General features: G+C 38.2%; 1 protein-coding gene across 4 annotated transcripts in view; it reads left to right on the top strand.

The window, feature by feature from the left end:
• The window catches only part of TENT4A (terminal nucleotidyltransferase 4A), a 65,809-nt gene extending 60,821 nt beyond the window's left edge, over nt 1-4,988 (top strand). For 2 of the 4 annotated variants that reach the window (XM_080578945.1, XM_080578947.1), the window contains one exon: nt 2,759-4,988. In XM_080578945.1, coding sequence (XP_080435071.1) covers nt 2,759-2,935 — 177 coding nt within the window. In that variant the 3' untranslated portion in view covers nt 2,936-4,988. Of the gene's footprint in view, nt 1-2,755 lie in introns of all 4 variants that reach the window. The other 2 variants (XM_080578944.1, XM_080578946.1) reach the window with 1 other exon arrangement.
• Nucleotides 4,989-12,305: the final 7,317 nt, after the last annotated feature.

The following is a 12,305-nucleotide window of genomic DNA, read 5'->3' as shown; positions in this document are numbered from 1 at the left end:
CTTGCAGGTGGAGTTAAGCTCCTGCAGGGCCAACCAAGAAGAGTTGCGGAAGACCTTTCAAAGGGGTCCATCAGGAGAGAGAGAGAAATGCTTTAACTCTTTGCAAAGGGTGGTATGCCCTGGGCTGACAGTTTGTTGCAAAGATGAGATCTTGACATTTTTGCAGAAAACTGCTTTGATAATTCTCAGTATGAAATCATGAAAGCATTAACTGTCAAACCAGATTTTAGGCATTATTAGGAATAAAGAATGGGAATGAAAACATCACAGGAAAATTCATGTGCATCCCCACATCATGAATGATGAGTACAATTTTGCCTCCCACATTAGAAGAAAGTTATAATACAAATGGAAGAAAAATAGGGAAGGGATGGCAAGGGTGATCAAATATGGAATAGATTCTCTACAAAATGAATGATTCAGCCTGGTGAAGAGAATGAGGAAGTACATGGTCAAGATCTTGCTAATCAGCAGCAGCATGGAAAAAAAAATAGAATGACAAGAAATGAATTACTCCAAGAGCTGAAAAATCACCAGCTAATAGGTTCAAATTAAAGACGATGCACATTATGCTTTTGCAAATCAGAAAAAACTAATGAATGATAGCTAGTAGAGACCCACTAGGTATAAAATTATCACCTTAGTACTTAGTTGACTCAGGAACCTCTTATGTCTCTTCCTTAAGTACCTGTCTGTCAACTGATGGAGCCATTAAACATTGAGATTCTGCTCTTAAAAAGATGTTCAGAGTGTTCTATGAAAAGCTAGAGATGGCTTTCTGGCTAGCTTAGTAGCAATTATTTGGACATTTGGTTACCTCTTGAACAAAAAAAGGATATAACTTCTTTTCAGGATACAGGCAGATAGGGATTAATCATATTTGCAGTGGTGGTTGGCTGACGTGATTTGAGTGAAGCATTGTCTGCCAACACACCCCCAGTAATTTTTTTTGCTGAACACTCAAATTGAGGACTGAGTTGCTAGATACTTCATTTCCAGTTGAAGATGATAGGCTTGCTTAGGTTCTGTATCTGCTTTACTCAGTTTTATACTGGTTTTACAATAGCAAAGTTGAACTTATGTCTCTCTTTCATCATATAGTCAAGAATAACTGATGAGTACTGGCAGTTCTTAGTGTTTTGACTGTAGTAGGATCATTTGTAGTATTTGACCTCATTTAATCGTAGTGACTTACTTGATACTTCTAGGTGCTTGATTGTCTGCTTATATAATTGATAGATGTACACATTGAACTAGAAAATTTTGCTGCACAAGAATGTGACAAATGGTGTTAGTTTGAAGGACCACTTGCCAAAAATTAAATATATTTTTTTAGTTTCTTTTTGCTGACTTTGATAAATAGCTTCTAGTAGGTATTTTGGCAACATACTTCAATAAATAAGTTTGGCGTAATTTTGTCTCCTGAGAATGAAGGGTTCTCCTCTTTAATCTCTCTTCCTTTTCATCCTTGATTATTTTACCGTTGCTAGCCTGAGGAAAGCACTTAGCATGTCTGTCTTGGGAGTTTTAGAAGTTGCATATTGGAGGCTGATAAGGTAGGTCACCACGGGGCACTTCCTACAAATGAAAAGAGTTTGAGTTCTTTTACCGCCCTGCAGTTAACTGTAGTTATTTCTCAACACTAGTCTTCACTGGCTTTTTTTCTGGATGCTCAGTGTCTCTTCTAGCTATGCTTTGACAGTAAAAAGCCGTGTATGGCATTATCCCTTAAATAGTTTTAATGATGATTTGTTGTTCTCATAATTTCTCTTTCTACTCCAGACTTGTTTGGAAATGTGAGTTAATAAAGTATCTGCAGATATTTCATATTCTAAGCAGTTCCCTCAGGTTAGCATTGTGGTGTCCCTGCTAAACCACTTAAAGTAGACAAAATGGTGTATTAGCTTTTGTTAAAAGCAGTCAATTGTCTTTATTTCCTTCAGGCATCAGAAAAAGTTGCTTGCATTGAAGTTGCAAGTGTTTGGAAAGTCTGTTTCAATTTCATCTTTCGAAACTCTTGTACCTATCTTAAGTACATAAATACTAACCCAACTTACTGTGGTGCTAAGTGATAGGGACAACTGTAGTACCTTTATGGTTTGGTAGATGTATGCTATTAAACATTTTCAGCAGTTGCTGTTCCAAGTTATTGGAGATTCTCCCAAAGAAATAGTGTCGTGCTATACTCCTGATCATTGTTTTGCCTTGGTCTGGGTATAGGGTATGGATCAGACTGAGACGATTTATCAGAATAGTCCCAGATGCTTACAAGCCATAGCTAGTTACCTGTAGCTCAGTGAGATTATTGGCAGAATGAGCTTGTCCTTTGTCTGCATCAGCTCATGTGATCATGCTCCTGTGTTCCTTAATGATAATGTTCCTGAAAGTCTTATTGGATATTTCACTTGGTCATGCTCTTGCTAAGAATCTTTAAAATAGACACAACTGTCACAATTAGTGTTTAATGTGGAAGGCCTGTGTTTTTAGAAGGGTGAAGCATATTTCATACTGAGATGAAAGGTTTTTAAGGATGCTTTTAAATCTACATTTTCATTTGCAGGACATTTACTTCAGAAAACACTTAAGCTGTTAGTGCCATTGGACTTGAGTAGCTAAAACTAGACAAGCATGGAAAGATCAGTTGTGTCAAGCGATGTTCAGTGGGAATGATGTGTGTTGAGGAAATACTACTGATATGTGCTTTGTTTCGTTTGTTTGTATGCCTAAACTGAGTGAATCTTTTTTTCTTTTTTAGCAGCACAGTGGAATGAAGTTTTCTATGAAAGGAACTCATAATCAAGGCAACAGCTACAGCCCTGTCAGCAGTGGAGGCATGAGGCAACCAGTTGGTAACAGAGGACACCACCAGTACAATCGTAATATATGGAGAAGAAAAAAACACAGAGACAGTTTGCCTATTAGTCTGAGCAGATAATGGCAGATGCCAAAATGACCTTCCCTGTTCAGACAAACTGAGCGAGTGCCACTCGACTTGGGGGATGGAGACCAGCGTCCAGCACATCGTTTTATTGGTGTTGCCAAATATCTGCAGCTGACTTCTTTGCATGTTTCTTTGTGTGGTGGTTCAGTCCATCTTCAAGAAGTAGTTGTGCTTATCTGTGAAGCCTTATTAAATGTGGAAGTTTGTTTTTCTGCCTTCCCACAATGGTTCATACAGTGCCGAAGCAGCTCTGACAATGGAACTGCAAGGACATTTACAAATGCTGTGGCTTTTTTTGCTGTGGCTACATCTGTTCCTTTGTGGGTTCTGTTTTCTTTTATTTTGGAAGTGAAGGAAACTTCAGCCCCTTGGATTTTCTTTTTCTTTGCAGCAAATCAAGTTGGGAATTCATAAAAATAAATTTGCTGCTCTCCTGTTTGTTTCAAAGTTCGGAATTTTTTGCTCTGTAAATATTGGAGGTATAATTTGTGCAATAACTTGGAATTTTTAATTTAATTTCATATTGTCACATAAGTTATATTTAAGGGGAAGAAGTTTTTTAATTTACAGATCCTTTCCCAGGTTGCATTATCTAAGTTGGGTTCATAGTTTTGGCAGGTTGTCTGAGCAGTGTTACAAACATGACATTTGGTAATATTTGAGGCTTCTCGATTCACAATGAAAGTGCGATTTGGCTTATGGTTTTAAGAAGGTATTACGCTCCAAAGCATTTCGACCCTATGTTTTTTAGCTCATTGTCTGGCCTCTATCAGTTGTCTTGCTCTGACCAATGAGTTTTAATTTTATTCCTTTTACTAGACAACAAATCCAGCATTCTTAGTACCAGAAAGAAAACTTTTGGGGAGGGGGGGAAGGTTGGTTCAAGTCCTGATGTGAAATTAAAAAGCTGTGAACTACATGCTTTGATGCATTTTAGTAATGTAACCTGTTAATGTTTGGGTTCAAACAACGTTATTAAACAGAGGTACCCGGCTTAAGGAATGTGGAGAAAGGAAATATGTTGATTCCATTAAGGAATCTGTATAGCAGTATGCATTAGTTCTGTTAAGAGCAAATATATAAAAAGTACTTCAGCTGCTCTAAGCATTATGAGAAGTATCTTTTAATGTATTGCAGGAGAGCACAGCCCAGTGTTGTACACAGTATGAGTGGCTGGCACTTAATTTACAGATGCATACAGGTATACTATGCAAGTGTGTATTGCCATGACAAACACTGTCTTTAACTTTTTGAAAAATGTACATCCTGCCTAACCCTGAGTTTTTAAAGCACCACAGTTGTCCTGGGAGTAGGTCACATCTCACGCCCTCTGACTTCCCATTTTTTTAATGAAAGTTCTTAAACTATACAGAAAACTACAGATCAGTTCTATAAATCCATTAGCAGAGAAGGCTGAAGAATCCTGTTAACAGGACATCTATACTGTGTACAGATACAGGTGGTTTTAAAACTGATATCTGACTATTAAAATGAGGTGTCAAGCATGAAGCTTTTTAATACGCTGTATGCCTTTGAAGCAGAAGTAGTTCATGTTATTACTGAATCTGTTGAACAAAACAGGTCTTTGAGGGGAGAGAGGGCAACATTCCAAAGTAGAGTAGTGCATATCTGTTTGCAAAAAGTTTGTCTTAATGCTCAGATTCATCACAATTTTAAATAAAAATAAAAATTGTGAGCTGATTCATAAATAATATCTAAGGGCTGTTACATGAGCCTGTACTGCTTAGTCTTCACACACTAGCAATATTGAGCATAACTACATTAAAGAGCCTTCAAAGGCTTTAGTTGGTGTCTTATACTAGCGTCCATTTTAAAGCAAAATTCATTTGAAAAGTGGTATCATGTAACACTTCAGTCATGGTGAACCAAATAAATTGGCCTGGCTATCACTGTGGTTATGTGCTACAGGTTTAAAAAAATCATGTTTAAATTTTTTGTGTGGACAACTATGTGGAAGCTAAAATTGACATATTTTTATGTAAAGTTTTCTATTCTTTGATTTTTAATAAACTTTGGAGACCAGTCACTCTTCTGTATATCTTTATGAAAAATGTAATGGATGAAGTAATATTTGACCTTATCCCATTGTTTGACAGGTGCTTTGAACATCAGCTTCAGTGTAAATGCCAGGCATCTTCAGAATGAGCTTGGAAGGTGGATGGGCACTCTCTGCTCACTGTTCTTTGTGTTTATAAAGGGAGCAATGAGTATGGCTGTTGGTTTCATAGTTGTGCATTTGGTCCCCTGATAATATGAGAGTGCAGAGGAGCTGGAGGTAGTCCCCAACGACATTCTTAAAAGAGGAGATTGACTAACTGATCCCTTGAAGTACCTTAACTTCCCATATAATTTTTAATTTCTCCCTGTAACTTCTAAACTCCTTTCAAAATTTTTGTCAAGTTCTTAGCCACCTCAAAGACTGGATGCATCTTGTCTTTTGTTTTTTATTAACCCTCTGAATTTCAATAACTGATTCAAATTCAGAATTTCAGAAATCGAGTCTTCGGAAGGGACTTGTCTAACTGTGAACTCCAAGAAAAGGTAACTGAACTATATTTAAATGATAGTAATGAAGGAAGGGCTAAGGATTCGAAAACAGAGAAGCCTGTGATACTTGGTCATAGTATCCATAAGGTGGGGGAGTAGGAGGACGGAAGGCTAACCAATAAGCATGTGGTAGTAGTTGGGATAACAATGTTCTGTTCAGTTCAGTTAGCCAGTGGGGCATGGCTGATAGAGGGATATATAATCTCTGCAGACACAAAGATTTAATGCAGGTGAGAAAATAGCAGCAGCATTGGTTATGGAACTCCTGGCCTTTGCCTCTTCCTGTCCAGATGACTTTGCTTTATTCTTATAGAATCATGAAGGTTCGAAAAGACCTCCAAGATCATCTGGTCCAACCATCACCCTATCGCCAGCCATCAACCTATCACCCTTCATCTTCTCACAAATTCTGCCCCATTTTTATCCTTGTTAGGCTACTCCTGTTAATACACTGGGAGTCTCCCCATGCTCCCTTGAACCCCTGTCTGTTCTCTGGTAGTAACTGCAGATACCCACCCCACCTATTTCCTGCCTCTGCTGACTGGTTTTGTACTGTGTTGATGGGCAAAATTAGCCTTGGTCTTTCGACGTGGAAGGAAGAGACTCGCAAAGTGAGTGGACGAATGGGATCCACAGAGTATGTGTTAGAAAAAACTTGGTCATTATCTGTTGCCATTTCCAAGAGATGTCAGCACTGCTGTTGCATTGGACTTCTGTAATTCACTCCTACATCCACCTATGCACTGAGGCAGGGTAAGATACAGGTATGACTTGGTGCTATGTTGCTTGTTCATGATCTTTTTTTTTTTTTACAGAACAACTTTGGACAGCTTCTTGAACACAAGAAGAGAAAGTGGCACAGCAACAGTCGGTCAACAAGCAGTGTTGAAACCTTCAACCAATCTGATCTTTCCCTCAGCTGTGGGGAAAAAGCAAGCACTAAAGTTGTGAATACAACTTTAACACAACAGTAAAGTTGTGAATGGTCAGCCGATTGACACCCCCCCCCACACGTGTTTGACACATCTGTGTCAAACAACTTTTGAGCTCTTAAACACAACAAGCCTATTTTCTGGCTACTGCTGACTTGGTGTCCTTATGAATTTTAGTAACATCTGGACTAAAACTTATGTCCTGAATTCTCCAATTAAAAGACATGAGAAACATCAATTATAGGTGGCTGATGTATTGTGCTTCTGCACATAAACTGTTTTGAATGGTGGTGAGTGAAAACTAGAATAAAAACTCATGTTAGTATGTAAATAAACCCTGCTGTTCAGATTGTTTACTTCAATTTTTAACAGAAAATGGTACCAGAATTGAACCTCAAGTTCACAGCCGGAAGACCTTCCCCCAAATCTTCAGATGGCATTCGGCTTTCCTTTCAACTACAATATTAACTTGTTTATTTTTACTTCCAACAGAACACCTGGAGGTTTCAATCCTGGAGGTGCCTTGCCTGCTTTGGATTGCAGAAGTCTTTCATTTACTCCCAGTAGTAGTAGATCACTTAAGGATACCCATGAGCAGCTCGTCTGCAAAAGATCTATTGGACAAAATGTTTTTAACCAAGGCTGCTTACTAGAAAATTGGCAGTGATTTTGTTAAAAGTAGTAAAAGTAATAGTCACAGGCTACAGCTGTATTTCAGTGAAAGGATAAGGATGTCTTTGTGAAACATCTTTGTACCTGAAATATGCAAAATTGCTTCCTGCTTCCTACGCCTCTGTTCACATTTCTAAGTATTACACTACCATAACAGTTCTGAGACAGCGTTGCCTGTGGGAGAGCGGCCTTTCACCATCAAATCAAAATAGGGTTTCTCCTCCCACTTGCTTTTTTTATCAAGTAATTGTTGTGCGAACGTAGAAATTATGAATGGAGGGATTTTATTCTTCAGGAAATAGCCCAACTGCTTTCTCATACTGTGGATATAAATGTCTTTATGCTTGAGATCTGGAAAACTTTCTCAAGTGGTATTGTTAATAGCCTTTGTCCTCCCATCTCTTATGCTGGGATTATGGGCCTAAAGAGCATCTCCTACCTACTTTTTCCTGCCCTGTTGCTATGACATGTTTTCCTGCTCTGAATTCTTTGCTGTGCAGCAAGTTGTTTATTGCTTAAGTTACTTACAAGAGTTGATTGAACACAAAGTTGATTTACTGGCACAGTAAGAAACAGGTTTCAAATAAATGCTTCACTGACTTATTTTTAAACCTAAATCAAACAACATCACAGCTTTCAGCCTCACACAGAAAATCCTGTATTTAAACTGGAAGCCCGTAACCTCTGTGTCAGAATAACCTCTTCCTATTGGTAAAAACTATGGCACTGATCCACTTGAGGCGTGTCTTTTTTTTTTTGTGTTGATCTTTGCAAGGAGATTCCTCTCTTCATGTTCCTCCTTTCCACAGAGGAGAAGCTGAATCTTCTGACGGGCTACATTCACCCTCTTCAGCAGTCCAGTTGGACATATCTGGCTAATTTTGAGTGCCAAGATGAGTAGGTGAAATCTCACCCATGTCAAGAGTTACCTGTTCAGGTGATAACAGATAGCTCGAGTACCCACTCAGTGTATAATCTTGGGAGAGAACATCCAGTGATCTTTGTTCTCTCAGGGGAAATTTCTTAGGAGATTGACGAAAAAAGAATAAGGTTAATCTGCTAGCTGTTCATGTATGTCTGCAGAGTTCTGTGTGGGTGAGCAGAGTTCAAGTTCTCCCCTATGAGTGCATGATTAGTTCTAACATCCATATAGAGACCTTGAGGGGAGGTGGGGAGAGCACAGGAGGCCCAGCAGTCTGTGCCTCTTGGGGTAACAAAAATAAAATAAATGCTGTTGCTTCTGTTCAAGGGCAAGTCTGTGCAACAATTTGTTGACTAGTTCCTGTTGTAACAGTTGAACAAAATGACTTACCATTTTGTCCCACTCCTCTATTAAAAAAGAGTTGTCAAGGAAAGTAGGATTTTGTTGATGTGAATGTTAGAAAGCGTGAGTAGTTAAGCACTGAATACAAATGCTCCAAGGAAGTTATGAAATTTCCGTCTTCTGAGATTTTCAAAATCTACCTGGACAAGGCTTCATGCAACCTAATCTAACTTCAAAGTTAGCACTGCTGGACCTGCAGGTTGGGCCACATGACCTCAGTAGGGTTCCTCCTAATCTGAATTTTTCTATGATATTACAAAAAAAATAACTTTTTTACTTATTTAACTTTTTTAGCTTTATGAAGTGTTTTAATGGAGTCAAGAATAGTTTTTTTTTTATTTTCTTTTTTTTTCTCTTTGTCATGCACTTGTTAAAATACCTCTGCAAATGTTAGGAGCAGTAGGTTGAAACAGGTAAATATATGCTGTCTTCTGAAATCCATAATCCCTGGAAATGCACAGCTCCCACATAGATTATTGATCAAGGTGTAAATCAATAAATCTTCCTGACTAAACTGTTTTTATTGTCTTTGTTGTGTTATTATTGATAAACATATTTTGTCTCTTTGATTTTAATCAATTTTTATTTGAAATGTTCACACAATCCACAAGTGTGGAAGATACGGTTTGTGTAGTACATCATCAAAACACACTGAAATATTAAGTTCTTCACTTGTTTGTGGTGAGAGTTGCGTAGATTCATCATGGAAGCTTTTGATAATGAAAATCTGCTTATTTGCCTTAATTCTGCAGTTTGGGTGTTACATGGATTACTTACACTAACAGTGCTATATGCTTTAAGAGTAGTAAAACAGCACTCATAGACCTGACAGCATCGTGAAAAGGCTTTCTGTAGGTAAGACTTGGAAGCTGCAGTTACTCCAAGTTTTACCTGAGTGACTCCAGATCATATCTGTCTAGGTCAGAGCTGTCCCTTATTTTGCAACATAGGAATGAGAGGGAAGAATGTTCATCAGGAGTGGATATAGAGAAAAGAAAATTTCCACGAAGGAAAAGGAAGTAAAATCTAAGAGTTTAGTGATCTTAGCTTGATATATAAAATAATTTTTCTGGCACAATGGGAATTATTACTTGCCAAGCTGGAAATCTACTAATAAGAATTTAAAACTACCACCAAGAAAAACCTGCACTGCTAGTGTGATCTATGGAGAAGAACCAGTATCTCTAAGATATTAGTACCTCAAAGTCATTATCCAGGCAACTTGTCTCAATATTTCATCTTTATAACTCTTTCTATGGAAAAGCAGAATATGGTTAGTTAGAGCCTAAGTCGAAATTTAACACTGATTTATCAAATGCTTTGTAATGCCTAACAAAGTGTTGCTGCTATTACAAAAGCAACAACAAAAAACAAAAACCACAACCAACAACAGAAACAACCCGTTCAGTAAAACATGGTTCCGTATCACAGAATTAGCCAGGGTGTAACCTTCTTCTTTACCAGGAAGGAATCAATAGATGGCGCTGAGTGCAAATTTTTGGGCCTGGTTGGTGCAGTTAGTTGAAGATTAATTTTGGAACCAGATTATTTTTGACCTTATTTGATAATAATCATGACATAAGAATTGCCATGCAATGACTGGATTTATGGGTGTAACAAATATGTGAAGCATGGTCAATGCACAGAGTTAGATTATTATTATTATTTTGTAGTAAGTATGAGAGATGGGATGAAACAGGTTATAAATTAAGAATTTATAGCTGCTTTGGAACAGTGGAGACTTCTGGGTTAGAAATGATAAAGGAGAAACACCTGGGAATATTAGTTGAAAATATAATTCACCAATCTGTCTCACAGAGAAAATAAGTATGAACTGAAGACGTATCAGATGAACTGTCTCTAGTACAATTAGTGTTTCTTTTATCACAAGTCCAGAGTTTTACTGTAGAAATTTCCTGTGGCTTTTCTCATTTTGGGGAAGAAAATGGACATAAAGAAAAGGGTAATCTTCTTGTTTCTGTATTCAGTTATGGCAGGAACTGCAGACACAAACAGGTTTATTTGAATCTTCTGTCACCTGGGGATCTGCTTCATCTGGAGATTCATCAAAGCTCAATTTAACTTTTATAATATGTCAAAATAATGTGAAGCACAAGGGATGACAGATACCATCACCCAGCATTTTGCATCTGTTTGTATGGTTCTTGTATTGACAAACTTTTGATCTCTGGCTTTGCAGGAGAGCCTTGCCTCCTGGGGATGCTGAACATACTAGCTGGCTGTCATTTCAGATTTGTAGATTACAAGTAAAAGATCTGACTGGATGTGTTGGGGAAGATGGAAATGACTGAGATAGCCAGCTCTTACGCAATTTTGGTGGAGAAATGCATATTGTTTTACTCATGTTAAAAGTCTGCTACATGATCATGCTGTGACCACAAGGTGTCCCTTGATCCTCAGAGCATGGTCCACTATGGCACAAGCTATGCGTGGGACTTTCCTCAGAAATACCTCCATCTCCGATGTGTTCAGAACAGCTGGATGGGAACTCCATGTGCGCCTTCATCACACATTCTGGAACTGCTTAGACATCCAAGTGTGTCAGTGCATTTCTTGGAGTAGTGCTAAGGTTGTTGTTTGCTCGGAGGGCTTGTAAATGCACATACAGACCCTAAGATGTAGGATGCTGCCTTGAGTATCTGGGGGCATAAGTGGTCGTGTCAGCCAAACCTCAAAGAAAGAAAAATCGAATAAACTTCTCACAGTGATTCACCTGTTCATCCATCTCACAGCCCTCTTCTCCTTTCTGCTGCTGTCCTTAATCTATCTTTTGTAGGAACCGAAAACGTGTTCTTTCTGGCTCATATGAACTTCTGAGACTATGAGGACGGTAATCCTCTAGGCATGAATGTCATCTGAATTACCAAGGCAAAATATGCATTTCATTTCATTATACATTCAAATTTGAGACCCTTCTGATGCACAGGAGGTAGAAAGAGCTCAGCAGGATTTTTCCAAGGATGCTTTATGAAAAGGTTTGCACTGAACATGAATTGATTTTTTTCAGCATTGTTTAAGCAGATTGCTGTCAGTAGCTACTTCACAATTTGCTTGTCCTCATTTTCTTCTAGGTAAATATTGAATCTGGGGGAGGGAGAGCTTTTTTTCCTGTGCATTTTTTGCAGAGCTTTTTAGCAATTTTATTTTAAGTGAAAGTCCCCATGGAGTCCTGGAATTGAATGTTGCTCATACAGCAGTAAGACTTTAAATTGACTCAAGTGTAGGATTATTTTTAGTTATCTCCTTACAGGGTATTACAAGATTTTCTGCTGTTAATAAGGTAAATGCAGTTTGCTAAATTCAATTTGCTCTGGCTGCAGAGAGGGTGCGCTCTTGCACCATTCTTACGTCCCACCGTAAAATAAACTGCTCAGCTCACCCGTCTCTAGTTTAGAGGTGGTGCTGTCCTGACTGAAAAATCTTTCCTGAGGCACAGGGTAGCTTCAAACATACTTTGATTTTATCATATGGATTATACTCAGAACATTTTATTCCTAATAAGTAATGGATCACTGGACAAGGGATTTTTTTTTTTTTTCCTACCAAAATTGTGCCTGGGAAACCATATACTTGATTTGCAGTGCGCTGTCACACCGTTAACACAACGTTTAATTCTTCCTGATGATAAAATGTTGTTTCCTTCTTAGGGATCTCTCAGTCCCCTAACTACGCAAATCCAGCTCAGGTGCATGAGTTCCTAATTGTTTTAGCATGCAGAGGAGATTATTTTTTATTACTGTGTGCTCATGGGAATGGAGCTGTGACACTGGCAAGTTTTCTCTAGCTAGCCCGAAATGGCTGTTTTTTTTTTTTTCTTTTTTTTTTTTTTTCCTTCTTCAAGTTTAAG

This window comes from Anser brachyrhynchus (assembly GCF_964034855.1).
Source record: "Anser brachyrhynchus genome assembly, chromosome: 2".
In the NCBI taxonomy this organism is placed as follows: domain Eukaryota; kingdom Metazoa; phylum Chordata; class Aves; order Anseriformes; family Anatidae; genus Anser; species Anser brachyrhynchus.
This window is presented reverse-complemented; position numbering and strand designations above follow the sequence as displayed.